The 14,950-nt window shown below is 42.9% G+C and overlaps 1 protein-coding gene across 1 annotated transcript in view; it reads left to right on the top strand.

Annotated features, from left to right (window-relative positions):
- Positions 1-10,926, top strand: part of LOC308147571 (dystrophin-like) — a gene marked incomplete at its 3' end in the record, with an annotated part of 178,415 nt that extends 167,489 nt beyond the window's left edge. The window contains exons 61-66 of the mRNA XM_080519799.1: positions 206-362; positions 1,889-2,000; positions 4,892-5,163; positions 6,017-6,163; positions 9,312-9,375; positions 10,862-10,926. Coding sequence (XP_080375925.1) covers positions 206-362; positions 1,889-2,000; positions 4,892-5,163; positions 6,017-6,163; positions 9,312-9,375; positions 10,862-10,926 — 817 coding nt within the window. The remainder of the gene's footprint in view (positions 1-205; positions 363-1,888; positions 2,001-4,891; positions 5,164-6,016; positions 6,164-9,311; positions 9,376-10,861) is intronic.
- Positions 10,927-14,950: the final 4,024 nt, after the last annotated feature.

Genomic DNA, 14,950 nt, shown 5'->3' with positions numbered 1-14,950 from the left:
ATTTCAAAACAATTAAAACCCATATTTAGCCCACTTTAGTCAGAAAACATTCGATCTTCATATTGTCAACTAAATCAACTTGAGTCATTTACTAAATTCATTTTTATCTAAATCATAGTGTGTTTACAGATGAGTCCAACACTCGTCTGGTACATGCAAGGTACCAGCAGAAACCTCCAGAGACAAACTGTGCTGGTGTTTGCAGAGCGCTCCTGGACTCGGAGATGGCGCCCTGGAAGAGGCTCCACATGTCGCTGCAGGAGCTGCTCAACTGGCTCCGGCTGAAGAGTCAGCAGCTGGAACAGGAGCCGCCTGTAGGGGGCGACGTCCCCGCCGTGCAAGCGCAGCTGGACACTCACCGGGTAGGAAGTCGTAACACATTCAGTATATTTTCAGAACACAAATGTGCACAATCTGAAATTATGATATGATCACCATGAAGCCACACTGGAAACGACGATCCAGGGTTCTACGTACTTTTTTAACGCTCCAATTCAGTTTGTAGGAAGACCCTCATAGTGCACTAAGTTAAATATGTGGAACCTTTTTCCATTCTGACGTACTGACTCGTGACAATCTGAAATATTTCCACATTCTGGAACTATGAAGCAGCAGCATAACACTGTCTTCAACATTCTAAAATGTATGGTACATTTTAGAACTCTCGCGTTCTAGAACCTTAACAAATCCTGAACTCTCAAAAAAAAAAAAAAAAATCAACCGCATAAGTTTCTTCTTGTAAAGTTTTTGAGCCAAAAGCAGCCATTTGTGTTTGAGGCGTCTCTCCCACCGGCATTATGCAAATCAGGCTGTGGATAAATGGAAAGCGCAGGCACACAGGTTCAATGAAAAATCCATTTTGCAGGCCACTTTACGCCAAAAAAGCGAGCCGATTGGCTCGGCTTGTTTGATTGTTTCGCATATAACTACGGCGGTGATTGTGCAAAAAGGTGAGTTCCTGCAGATACGCATTAGAGGGAGGCTTTTAGTGGAAGCATCCTGTAATGAATGTGACCATGTTTTAAATATGACACTTCAAACCTCTGATAGTAGCAGTGTGTGTATGTGTTATTCCACCAATGGACTCTGCAAACCTTCCAAGAAAAAAGCTTTTCTACCTTTCAGCATGAAAAACGTCTAAAAGCATTTATTTCTCATTTTATGCAAATTAATGTCGGATGCACCTGTGTGCACATGGTTTGAAATCATTCATGTTTGAGGATGTAAAGCAGAAGTCACTTTGGATTCCTACATAATCTGCTAATAATACACAACAATTAGCACTTCAAAGCATCCGTGTCATTGGGTGCTTTCTTGCAATTTAAATAGATTAGCTGCAACTAATTATTTATATACGATACAGAACATAAGGAATATGCCTTAGGGCTTCATATTATATTGCAAATTGACAGTTATTGTGACGTTAACATGTACAATCGAAACATCACAAAATAATGTGTCTGAAAATTCACGCAGGACAGTGACGGCGGTGTCAAATTACGGGCAGTTAATGCTAGATGTTTACTTGGAAAAGAAAGAAAGACTTCCTTTGAGGCTCTCACATATTGGAGCTTTGAGATGGTGAGCCAAGACCTCGAGCAAAATATCCAGAAAGTCAGAAGCTTAACCTCTCCATCATTACACGGAAATTTACCGTTTCCACCCCGTGGTGTCGTTTAAGTATGTTTCAAGACCTTCTAGAACCCTGAAATGTTGTGGGATTCTTGCGGTTTTTAGATGTGTGTGTGTGTGTGTGTGTGTGTGTGTGTGTGTGTGTGTGTGTGTGTGTGTGTGTGTGTGTGTGTGTGTGTGTGTGTGTGTGTGTGTGTGTGTGTGTGTGTGTGTGTGTGTGTGTGTGTGTGTGTGTGTGTGTGTGTGTGTGTGACAGGGATTCAGAAGGGACTTGAGAGCCAAGGAGCCGGTGGTGACCAAAGCTCTGGATGATGTGGGAGTGTTTCTGTCTGAACTGCCCCGGGACACACCGTCACCTGAACAGAGAGGTAGCACACACACACACACACACACACACACACACACACACGCATTTCAGTCGGCTCCACTTCACTCAGTTGTTCTCAGAGAACTGTTTCCTGTAATTCCAACCCAGCCCCCCCCCACCAGCTTTGATGTGTCCGTGCAGGATGGATTAAGGATGTAAGCGCTGCGAGCAGCGTGAGCTCTTTTGTGGGAGTTCTGTAAGTAAATGTGAAGACACATTTCCATTGAGACGAACCTTTTACCTCCTCTTTAAAAGCAGGAAGCGGCGTTTTAACTCGGGAAATAGCTCGTGAATTAGGGACATTTTAGCTTTTCCGTTTAAGCGTCGTCCAAGAAAAGAAGGAATGGTGAGAGTTTGTGACTCACACGCCGAATGGCGAATTCTAGTGACGGCTCACCTTAGCAGCAGCTCGGTTACCAGGCTCGCAGGAAGAAGCTGAACTTTAACTGAGGCCCATTAAACCCATTCATCCTGCGAGCCCGGCGCTCCCAGAGAAAGGCCGAGCTCCAGCTGCTAATCACCACCACGCCGAGGGAAACGACTTCCTCTCGGAAAGCCACTTTGTCTCCCAGGCGCGACCTTCGATTGGGCAGCGGCCGGGGACGTCTCGGAACCGGCAACCGTCACACACACACACGCAGAGCTTTAGAACGCGTGACATTTCGCCGGGTCTGAATTCAGCGAGGACGCCACGAACAACCTGAGTGCTTTGACATATGAGTGAGACGGTCTCTCCGGATCGTCACTGTGCTTTACAGAGCGGGAGCAAGCTTTTAAACTCAAACTGCCACATTCACATCACAGCGCCAGCTCTGTGGGAAAGAACATCTCACTATCGAGGAAACTGTTTAACCCCCCCATCAGGCAATCCGCCACGTTTATTCTGGGTTCTTCCAAACTCACTGAATAACCACAGTCACACAGTTCAGGACCGTTTTAGATCGGAGCATCGACAATCCAGACTGCATGACGGTTCTACAACGTGGAAGTGTTAAAGAGCTTTTAATAGACTCGTGAATGTCTTCTACAGTTGGTCAAAGGATCTGAAATGTGTCAGAGTTCTAGAAATCGCTCTACAATGTTCCAAGTTGTACAATTTATCAAAGGTTCTAGAATGTGTCGGTCTTCTAGAATGTGCGCAAATGTTTTCAAAGATTCAAGAGTTTGTTAAGAGATTTTAATCTGGGTTGTTTCCCATGCTAAAATATGTAAGGATTAAAAAAATTTGCCAAAGGTTGCGGAATGTGTGAGAATTCTAGAATTGCATGCATTTCTACAAAGGTATTTGTCGACGTTCTGGATTTCGTCGGAAGTAATTTGGGTCATTTCTACAATTTCTCAAACGTTATCTAATGAGTGTTCCAGAATGAGTGTTCCAGAATGAGTCAAGGGTTGAAGGAGGTGTCGGAGTCCCAGAATGTGTTCAAGCTCTGGAACTATTAGAAGGTTCTCCAGATGTGAGCTGTAGAATATTGTGAAAGTTAACTATCCCGACTTTACACCTCAAGCAAAACTATGACGGGAAACTAAACTGTGGTGGCTTTTGCTTTGCCGTAATGATTCAGGTTTAGTTGGCGGTACTTTCTCCTCTGCTCTGCAGCTTTTCCAGGTAGTTTTCAGCTCAGTCCACATTAATGTTGCCTTGGTTTCCATTTGGATTGTTATTCGGCTTCGTGGCCAAGTGTTTGTTTCTGCTCATTATTCTGTATTTCATTTGTGCTCCAGGAGCCATTTTACATCTCCTCACAATAATCTCTGCATCGCGTGATCACATTTCTTCAAATATAGACAAAGACAGAGAGGAAACACGGTGCAGGGTGCATGAGCAACACATGCACGTCGAAAACAGACACAAATGGTGCCTGCAGTTACTTATTTACTGCCAATAAAAGGAAGGACAGACAGGACTGATAAAATGGGAAGAGCAATGAAAGAACAGGCAGTGCTGCTCTTGTAGAGTGAAGTGGAAGGAGCTGTGTTGATTCTCACTTCCATTCACTGTCTGAGAGGAAGTGTAGTCAAAGATGTGGGGGTCCTATTTATAGAGAGCGCTCCAGTCGAGGAAAGAAAAAGTGGAATCCATCCGTTCTGATAGAAGCTGTTGAGACAAGATTGAAGCACTCATGTGACAATCCATGGACGTTACAGAAAGTCCATTTCACTTTTATGAGAATTGTCTCACGCCTTGATGGTTGGATCTAAATGTTTGCATTAAATCTGGTTGATTTCCAGTCACAAATGCTTTTTTATTGGGTCATTTTTTTGAAAACAGTTTATTCTTGTAGATGAAGTTCTTATATTCACTTGACTTGTGCATTGTTTTCGTTTTGCCTGCCAAAATCAGATTGCTTCTAAAACTAATGTGACCTTCACAACTTGCTGTTGATGCGCCATCACCGCTTCGATGAATCATCCTGAAAGACCAAAGAGATTATCAGCAGAAGATCAGAACTTTTAATACCGCTTTCAAATTGTGGAGGGAAAAAAAATGAGATTTCTTCCAAAAATTTGGGGAAATCCCATACAGTTTAACAATTAATTATCTTGTCATCCCATTTTTAAACTGTTATATCAATAGTAAATCCACCTTGCACAGCATTTCGAGCATCTAATTGTAAATAACTGTGGTTGTATTAAGCAGTAGCATCTGCATATAGATTAATATAGTAATTGCTTGTCATAGAGATGATCATTTTTCTCTATATTTTACATTTGATTTGAATATTGTCTGTCGATTCTGCTCTAATTTTGTCTGAATCTCAATGACTCATGTGTCCTTAATGGCTTTTCTTGACACTACGATGCACCACATTGCCTCAGAAATCGGCCTTTTCGATGTTTACTCTTTTTTCTTCCTCCCGGAATCACCAGAGGTTTTTCATCCTCTCACAGTGGACATCAGCCCAGAGGAGCGCGCTCAGAATGTGGGCCGAATTCTTCGCAAGGAGGCCGACGACGTGGTGAGCAGGTGGGACCGGCTGAACGGCGACTCGGCCGACTGGCAGCGGAGGCTGGAGCTGGCTCTGGACCGCCTGGTGGAGCTGCAGGAGGCCGAGGACCTGCTGGACGGGCAGCTGAGGCAGGCGGAGATGGTGAAGGAGGCGTGGGAGCCGGTGGGAGAGCTGCTGATGGACTCGCTGCCCGAGCACATCGAAAGAGTCCAGGTGAGACTCGACCACTGCTTCAGGTCGGCACCAACCGGCCAGTCTTGGAAAACTCAACGTTTTTGATCCAGTCATAATAAGTAAAAAGGCTAAGAAATGCGTTTTTCTATCGAATACTGGCTTTTTGAATCCCACCCATTCTGTATTGTGTTCGTTTTAAATGAGATAAACTCAGACATTAATGCCAGTCGTTGGTGTGGACTCAGTATTTCTTTGAACTGCTTGGCTTTTCCATTGTTGCTTCTTCATAATACTGAGAAATTAACTAAAGCTTAAGACAACATTGGTATAATCCTTTAAGACCACACCAAAAGACACAAACAATTAAATCACTAGGTGGCCGCTTATGTCAAAGAACACCATGTTTTGTTTAGTATGTGTGTATTTTCCATAAAACAAACCGTCTTTGAGCTGCTCTGTGAATTTCTGAATTCCACCTGAGACTCAGGCTGCAGGTCGATTAAGTCCTGTTTGTTTGAAGTTCTTTGACAATGACTCACTGGAGTGAATCGTCCCGCAGCGCCTTTAAAGTCTTGTGCAACAATCCGAAAAGCACATCACCTTCATCATCCTCTGCATCCCGGCTGGAAAAGGCAGCACCCTGCGTCTGTCGGCCATTATTTGTTCCGCTTCACTCTGCAGGCATTAAACAAGCAGAAAAGTGGCTTCACATGACAGACCTGATGTCTTTTTAGTGTTTCAACTGAGATATTTTCTCAAGGCCTGATGTCAAAAAGATCCAACGTACTCTTTCCGAGGCACTTTGAGAAAATTTACGGCAGATTTCTGCACCATATTAACCATAAGATAACATTTGTACTGCTCAGTGTGTGACGGTGTGTCGCTGCTGCAGGAGTTCCAGGAGGAGATCGCTCCCATTCAGGAGGACGTGACCCACATGAACCAGTTGGCTTCCACGTTTGGACCGCCCGACATCCAGCTGTCGTCCCCCAACCTGGAACGTATTGACGATCTGAACAGGCGCTGGAGGCTGCTCCAGGTACACTCATGCATGCACACGCATACAAAAGCTTCATCTAACCACATTTTTTTTACAGTCCTTTCAGCTGGTTTGACCAAACGCTCTTCACTCTTATTTCCAATTAGCTTAGTGTGAAGTAAAGAATTTGTGATACGAGTAGGAAGATCAAAATATCCTCACATTTGAAAATAAAAGTCATTTGATCTGCCAACAAATGTCTGAAAAGCCGCTACAGAGGTCAGCGATGCTCATTAAAACTCCAGTGGAGATGAAAAGAGCACAAGCGACCAGGTAGAGGCAGTAAAAAGCAGCGCAGGGCGGGCCTCTTAGCGCCTCCACCGGTCTCCGTACACCCAGTGGAGCCGAGCTGGAAGTCAAACAATGATCATGAGCAGGTTTGACAGATTGGGCCAATCAGCTGCCAGAGAGAGCCGCTCACACCGATTCATCCCGGGCGGAGATGTGCGCCGCCGTGACGGGACCAGAAGGGCAGCCTCTCTGAAGTCTGCACCTGACCAGCTGCTGACACACGCACACACACACACACACACACACACACACACACACACACACACACACACACACACACACACATCTTGTCGTGACTCGTGCTGTGGAGTTGATGTATGAAAACACAAAGAGGAGGGAAACCAGGAGTGATGAACTCAGAGGCACGGCTCTCTCCGACCAAGTTGGTAAAGTTCCATTACTCAGTTTCACGCTTCCAAGCTAAATGCGTGTAAAATCTGTCACATGAAATCAGTTCCGTTTCAGTGGCTTTAGTGACTTCCTGTTTGCATGGAAGAGCTAAATGAAGTATCCGGTTTGGATGGAGACGCTTCCAGTTTTTGAAGTCCGTTTCCACTGCCGGTGCTTCATCCTGTGTCTGCCCAGTATTTCTGGCGTCGCTCTAAGAGGCAGGTTGTCTGTGTGAGTGTGCGGTCTTTTAACGATGTTGTAGGGACTGAAAACTGTTTGCAAAGATGCCCCACTCTGACGTATCTGCCTTACATGAGCAAACAGGAAGTCCTCTGGGGTGAAGAGATGTTTTCCAGAGGTCAGGTTAGGATTGTCGACGGTAATTACGCTAAAAGTCTTGTGGAAATGAATATAAATTGTGGTAACAGCTTCTACTTACCTTGCTAATTACTGTTTTAATGGCTTAAATGTTGAGATGAGTGCCTGTGCGGACTGTGTGTGCGCCTGTCGGGATGATGGCGAGGCTCGTTGGGGTCACTCTGGTCGGTTCACCGTGTTCTCTCGTGCCCCAAAGGTCAGAACTGATTGGCCGGCGTCGGTCCAATCCCGGCTCCTCTTTGTTTGTACCACTCTAATTAGGTTGCCATGGATACAGTGAAAAACAGCTCAGGCAGGAATGGACTGAGCGAAGCGAACTCCAAGGTAATTTCATCCTTTAGTTGCGTGTCACACCTGAGCTTCCCTGGCCGCCGCCGCCATCATGTCATCCCATGAACCGGCGTCATCATTGGGAGATGAGCTGGATGTTAATCAGCAGATCTGTGCACGCAGACTGAATAACAATCCAGCGCCTGAGCCGCGAGACTCCTGTCAGAGCGAGCTTCCACTCGTCCTGGAACAGAAATGGGCTGCTAATCAGCGTCTGCCGAGGCGCCGCATGTGTTGCCTGGGAACATTGTGTTGGAGATGATCCGCCGTCCTCCGGGACCAAGACTCTCCGAGGAGCAGAATCGTGATCGCAGGCAGGGCTGGTGTGACGGAGCACATTTCACAGGTTTAGTTCCCTCAACGTGGCATCGAGACAAACTGCCGTGCACGCTGATGGATTCCTGTTTGCACTAAAGCAACCTGCTGGAGTGGATATCCTTCACTACGCTGACGACGGTAGCCGTCCGCGTGCAGGAAGTTGTCAAACATGTCGAAAAGTTGCAGCAAAATTCATCTGAATTTAACCCAAAAAAATGTCAAAAGAGAGAAGGGAAATGAATCTGGGAGTGAATCGGGTCTCAAAATCAACAAGATCATGAGAAAGATTCCAGACATTTGCACCCATTTTTATATGTGCAAAATGTTTGTAGCTCAAACATTGAGGGAAGACAGTTTTTTATAAAAGTTTACCATCCTGGAGCAGAATATGTTTGGATTTGGATCAGTTTCCATGGAAACGTGCACCTCGCCCAGTCTCCAGCTCCTCCATGTTTTGTTTTTTTTTGTTTTGTTTTTAATTTCCCATCCTCGTGAATCATCTTCAAGGAAATTCACTCCATGTCGGATCAGATTTCACAAATCTCCACCTGTCTCTGCATGTTGGATTTCTTTCATCAAATCAAAAAAAAAAACAAAAAGAAAAAAGTCACCGTACTCAACAAGTAGTGTGCAAAATATCAGTCTTCTAGCTCCTGTAATCTATGAGATATGAAGGATTACACCCACTACTTCCACTGTTACATTGCTTTAATTGCAAAAGTACTGAGTACTCCTTTTAACAGCTACTATCAGTAGCAATTGTAATTTGAATTATAAAAACATACAATATCCACATTTGAAGATTTTTTTCTTAAGCTACATTGTCAACAAATCTAGAGAAAATCTTTCCTGTGAAAAGAAGAAACTTATTGGCTTTATTGGGAATAAATAATTGGCTTTTCTTACCATGAAGTTTCAACCCATGGGAGGGAGTAATAGATTACAAATGCAAAGCTAATTACACTGTAAGTATACTTTAAATATAGTCATATTTTCATAGACCCGTGCAGAAATTTACTGAAGCTATTATTCTGTTCACTTCATGTAATCCACTTTTAATTCAAAAGTTACTGCAATTTTATGTCATTAATAATATTTGAAATACTGATTGAATAAATGGGTAAAAAGTAACTAAAACTAAGTAGTTTTTGGGAAGAGTGCATTTTACTATTGAGTATTTTTTAGTACTTCCTCTTCACTTGTCACTATTGTAAAACAATGTAAATGTAGATAAACAGCCTTTATTACAAAAGTACAAAGATGTAAAAGAAGGATGTGGGTTTTTTTTGTTTTTTTTTTAACAAAATATGAAGTTTGCGTCCAAACATGAAGCATCAGAAAGGTTGGGAGTGTTTCGGGGGATGTGGAGGTTTCTCCTGCACACTACTTGTTGGTTACGACCTCTGTCGCCGTCGGTTGATTTGCTCCGTCGTGTTTTCAGGTTTCCATTGAGGAGCACCTCAAGCAGCTGACAGACGCTCACCGGGACTTTGTCCTGATGCACGGTCAGTCCATCACACACACACACACACACACACACTGTGAGACTGTGACTCATCGAGTATGCTCCGTATTGATCCGTCTCTTTTTTTTGTTTCCTCTTTATTACTGAAATTCCAACATGACTCCGGCAATAAAGCACCTGATGTAATCCGGGCCAACAAAACTGATTTCTGCTGATGCAACACACACACCACAACATCATTTCTCTGCTGTCACAACACCCAGACCTGCTGCTTTTACTTTCAGAGCGTTTTACATTGTTTCATGGAACTGAAATAGTGAAAAGTCTGAGCGCGTCTTCTGCCTCTGCCACTAGATAGCAGTGCTGTCCAGTGAAGCGACACATTTCAACTATTAATAATGGTAATACATTTTATTTCAGTGAAAAATCTCAAAGTGCTACAAGCACATGAAAAGAGAAGCAACACTTAAAATTACAAATTTAAAAAGACTTCTTATTTAAAGCCTATTATTTCAGATCGACACTTTGTTATAAAACGTAATTTTTCAACCGTAATAAAAAAATATTCAGAAAACATGAATTCTGATCTCTTTTTTTTTCTTTCCAACGAGAACTGCATTTTCCATATTTTTCCTTTGTTTAGTTGTTTGAATACTCATAAACATAATTTTTCTGCATAAATGTCAGACGTCCTCGTGTTTTTCACAACATAAAATATTTAGAAATTATAGATTATAGATGCTAGTTAGAGGCATTTAATGGATAATAGACAGTAATTCTACATTCTCATCATTTTATTATGATTAAATAACGTTTTGTTATAGCAAAATAATGTGTATTTTATCCCCCAAAAAATTAACCTTAAATCGTTTATTTTGATACAAGAGAATACATTTGTTATTTGTTTGTTTTTTTACCAAAAAATTCAAATAAAACTACTGAATGTTTCTGGGAAAAGGCGTCCCCCTGACCCCCTCAATGTTCTCTTTTATAATCCTCCCTCAGCGTTGAAGAAATTCAACATTTTGTTTGCAAAAGCATGAAATACGACCATCGTTGGCCCTGCGACCAGAGCTGCAGATATTGATGATGCTGTGACTTTCACTTTTCATATCTCACTGTTGTTATTATCCACCGCGTGCGTTGCATCCTTTTTTCTTTTTTCTTTTTTTAAATGCTGCAAATTTCCCCCACGAGGCACAATAACGCTTATGCAGCGTGTCGCTCCGGCCCGGCCGCCTGATTGGCCGGAGACACATTTCCAGCCGTGCTGACAATCCCCACAAAGCACAGCCTGCGTTTAATGGCCGGCGTGCCAACTCTGGTGGGCATAATAAGTGAGATAATTAGCCATATTTCTTGTTTTTTCTGCTGTTTTGTCATTATGGTGTATATTAGAGGGAAGCTTTGCGGCGCACTAAGTGCTGCGTGCATGTTTCTGGAGGCCCGCGAGGATCCTGCACCGGTATGTGTGTGGATTCTTCTGGTGATGAACTCTGTTCTGCTGTTTTGTTGTGTTTTTACAGGATCTGTGGAGAGCCCCTTCGAACAGGGCATCTCGCCCAACAACGTGCCCTACTACATCAAGTAAGCCGTGGCCAGTGATCATCACTGCTCATTTTCGCTCTTAACACAGCGAGTGAAGCTGCTTTGCACCTCTAACACTGCGAAAACCACAATTCAGTCATATAGGACCAATGAACAGGCACTAAAGGACATATAGAAGACAATATGACAAATTACAAAACGTGACATTAAATAAAACCCTGGGAGAAGGAAAAATGGGCACCGTGCTACAAAATGTGGGACAAAGTCTTTCAAGTTAATCCAGTTTATACATCATTATTTATTGAAAAACCCTGGTTTATCATTCAGCGAGCAAATGTTTTGCCAGTCTTGGTCGGTTTCAACTCCCTCTGCAAGCTTAAAGTGGGATTAAAGGTTAAAATTAATCTGATGTTATTTTAGATTTTCTTTGTCTACAAACCCCACGTCCAGCCTGTATGAATGTGTTGATGCTGACTGAAACCAAACTCAACAAATGATTGGATTTCAAAAGAAAATCTATTGAAAAAGTCTTGCTGGTTAACCAAAGTAGGAGAGTTTGGACGGACTCAGTTTGTCGCCAGACGTCAGCAGGTTGGTCCTTTTATATGAAGCAGCGGTCGGTTCGCCGCACGACTACTTTTTATTTTAGATTCTTTGGAGTTTGTTTTCATTACTTTTCTCTTGCAGTGAGTGAAGTTCTTGTGTTTATCAACTTATATTTAATATTTAGTCCCGGGTATCATTTATTTCTCAATCTTGTCCAAATGACTCTAGTTTTTGTTTTCTTAAAATCACATAATTCATCACATGTTTTTACAACTCAAGTCGTAAGGAGTTTGATTTGTCTTCGTTCTTTCGTCTGGTGCAATACCGTTTTGTACCATGAGCTGGCATCAAGGTTGTACACTTCAGCGTCGTTATTTTAACATGTGGCGTACGAGATTTGTGTAAATAAACCTGTCACGTGGTGATAATAAACATTTTAAAACATTTCTTACCTGAAAAGTGCTAAAAGTTCCGAACAAACTTGGATCAGACTTCCTCCAGTCAGCTGTTGTCCCGTAAGTCAGGTGTTGGCTGATTAAAAAAAAAAAAAGAAAAGAAAAGAAAAAGGGATTTATTTCCTTCATTATGCCTGGAAAGCTGCTTGTGGAACAGCGGAGTCCCTGGTCGCGCTCGGCTGAACGCTGGGAGACTGTTTACTGCTCATCAGCAGACAGCAGAAGTTTGGGAGGTGGAGTGTGTTCGCGCTCGTAAGCACAGTCTTACAAGTTGTGGCTGGGCTCAGCGGGGGGGCGCCCGGGGGTGCTGAGTAGGTACGGCCAAGGAATCTCAATGAGCTGAGCGGGGGGGGGGGGGGGGCGCTCATTCTACAATCGCATCCATTTAATGGATATTTGATGACCTCTGGAGCGACGAGGAGATCGCGATGCAAACACAGCATAAAGTCACAGAACAGACATATGGAGTTGGAGAAAAAGTGGGAAAAGGAGCTATTTCGGCCTTGGCGAGAAGAAAAATGTAACTTCTAGCAATAAGACCCGCTGATGATTCTGTCATGACGTGAAGTTACTACATATGTTCTCTCCTGTGCGCTGAGCAGCAGCTGATCTCTCTGGAACAGCTGTGAACACCAAGTAACTGCAGTTGTTTACAGGATCGGAGGGTTGACAAACATCAAGGATTTCTTTACAACAATGCTCACGTCTTGTAAAACAACATTTTTGGGCTGTGAATGTTTTGGAAGCTGCGCCTTTAACTAATCGCCGTCGGTGGTTCACACTTTAACCGCTCGACACACATTCCTAACTCAGAGTGACGGCTAATCAGCAACCAGACGCTCTGTGTGTGTGTGTGTGTGTGAGAATGTGTGTGTAAAAACCGTGTGAACTCTGCTGACTCACCACGTTATGACAAGTGTGTTTGAAGGAGGTCGCGAGTGTAAACACACCTGAGAAACAGTGACACACAATCTCCTCTCACACACAGAGACAGTGCTGGACCTGACCTGATGACCTCTGCACTGTGAGTGGCAGCTCACACACACACACACACACACACACACACACACACACACACACACACACCACGTTTTCATTTACTCGAGTATTTCCCCCACATTTCACAGAGTACATTTAAGTCTGAAGACTCATCGAATGTTTGGATGTGACAAGCAGCAACATATTTTTGTTCATTTTAATTGTTTTAAAGACAAAAACGTAATAGTTGAGAATATTTTAAATGTAATAATGATCTATGTTGTAATGACTTTGGTTTTAAGTATTTAAAGCCAATAACATAATAATTTGCCAATAACATCAGAACATTTTTGGGCTAATAATATTAAATGAACAAATATCACCTGTTTTATTTAAATATTATTAAAGTAGCATTAAACAAATCCCCTGAAAATGCACCAATAAGTTTATAAGCAGTTGCCCAGGATGTCAAGAGTTGTAGATATATTAAACCCTTCAGGGTGGGAAATAAAACTTCCACTTCAAGGCTGGAGTACATTCTGCAGCACAACTTTCAAAATAAAAGCACTGCGAGCTGAATGAATCTGTGCTGTACCATCAGAACACTTCCCAGGCTTTGAAAGCAGAGACCCCCCCCCTCCTCTTTTTTCTTATGTCTTCTTCATCCTCGTCCTCCTCCGTTCTCTCTCTCCGTCTCCTCTCTGCTCGGGGAGCTGAAAAGCCTCCTGGATGTCTCTGCTCTCAGAAACGGGGATTTCGGGGGTATTTGGGAGGGGGGGGGCAAACTCCGCCTCAAAGCTGAAAGACTCAGATCATTTCAAAATAAAGCCTCTGTTCCTCTGCAGCCTTTAAAACAATCCTCTTTACAAATGTTGCTCTCTCAGATTTAATCCCACTGATTAGAAATGTTTCTTATTTTTAATCTCATTTAATCCACATTATTATCTCCAAATAAACTCTCGCACATCTTTTCTGATTTCCATTCAAACTCCCCATGCCTTCATAATAAAGGGCCAGCTCCCATCCTGTTTTTCTTTAACAAAATTAGCTTTGATAATTTCAGAGCAGACACACAAAATACATGTTTTAGCAATTAAAAACGTCTTAACAAAATTAAAATGGATAAAACGCTCCTCATATGAGCTCTGCAGGATTCGGGTTTTACAGACTGCCAATACAAATTTTACTAAATATATATATATAATGAATGCATTATATAACAGGAATAATGATCATATTAGTAACATCTATAAACTAAGATAAATCCTAAATAACTCAATTAATAGCAATAAATATATAGTATAGTCTTTAAGTCCTTCTTTCTGTCATGGCAATGGTGCTTGGATCCACTGAAAACCCACGTTTTTTTAAAGCACTATTGGAAATTTCTTCAACCCTGTTGCCGTGGAAACTTGGGAAAATGCTTGTTTTCTGAAACACAGCGACTGAACCACGGCCATAGTAAATGGTTCTTTTCCACATTTCCGAGAAGACAGTGGCGTCCAGAGTGTCAAGACTCCTGCTCCATATTGTCCTTGAATTTGGGAGTTTTATTTTGACATTCACCGTGATAACAATCCAACTTGGCCATCTGTCCATACAAATGTCGGTGTTCTCCCATTGCTAATGTTTGTGCCAGTTTTTAGCAGACATCGCTTCCAAAAAGTTCCAGAATGAAAATGCAAAAACAATGCGATGGGGCGTTGGTCACTCGTAAGCTCTTGTCTTCCGTGTTTGTAAAAGAGATAGAATTGTTATGTAGTAGTTTTTAACTCCATGATGTGGAATGTGGAGTTTACTACACATTGAAGGGCTAAATATCGTTAAGACTGCGTTTGCGTGTTCTTTCTGAGCCTGAGAGGTGATTTCGTGTTAATCTAAGAGCCCGTGCGTTCGGCTTTTATTTCGAAAGAACAGACGGAAGCAGCGCGCGCTGCGTCGCGCGTGCTTGACCTCGCGTCTCGGTGTCCACTCAGCCTCTGCAGCCCACCGAGCCGCTTGCACAGAGCCGCACGCACACACGCACGCACACTCACTCCGCACGGTGATCTCGGACCGCGGAGGAAGAGGGGGGGGGCGCGCCTCACT

This window comes from Blennius ocellaris (genome assembly GCF_963422515.1).
Source record: "Blennius ocellaris genome assembly, chromosome: 24".
NCBI lineage: Eukaryota > Metazoa > Chordata > Actinopteri > Blenniiformes > Blenniidae > Blennius > Blennius ocellaris.
The sequence above is the reverse complement of the archived record's forward strand: the minus strand, read 5'-3'. Positions and strand labels throughout refer to the sequence as shown.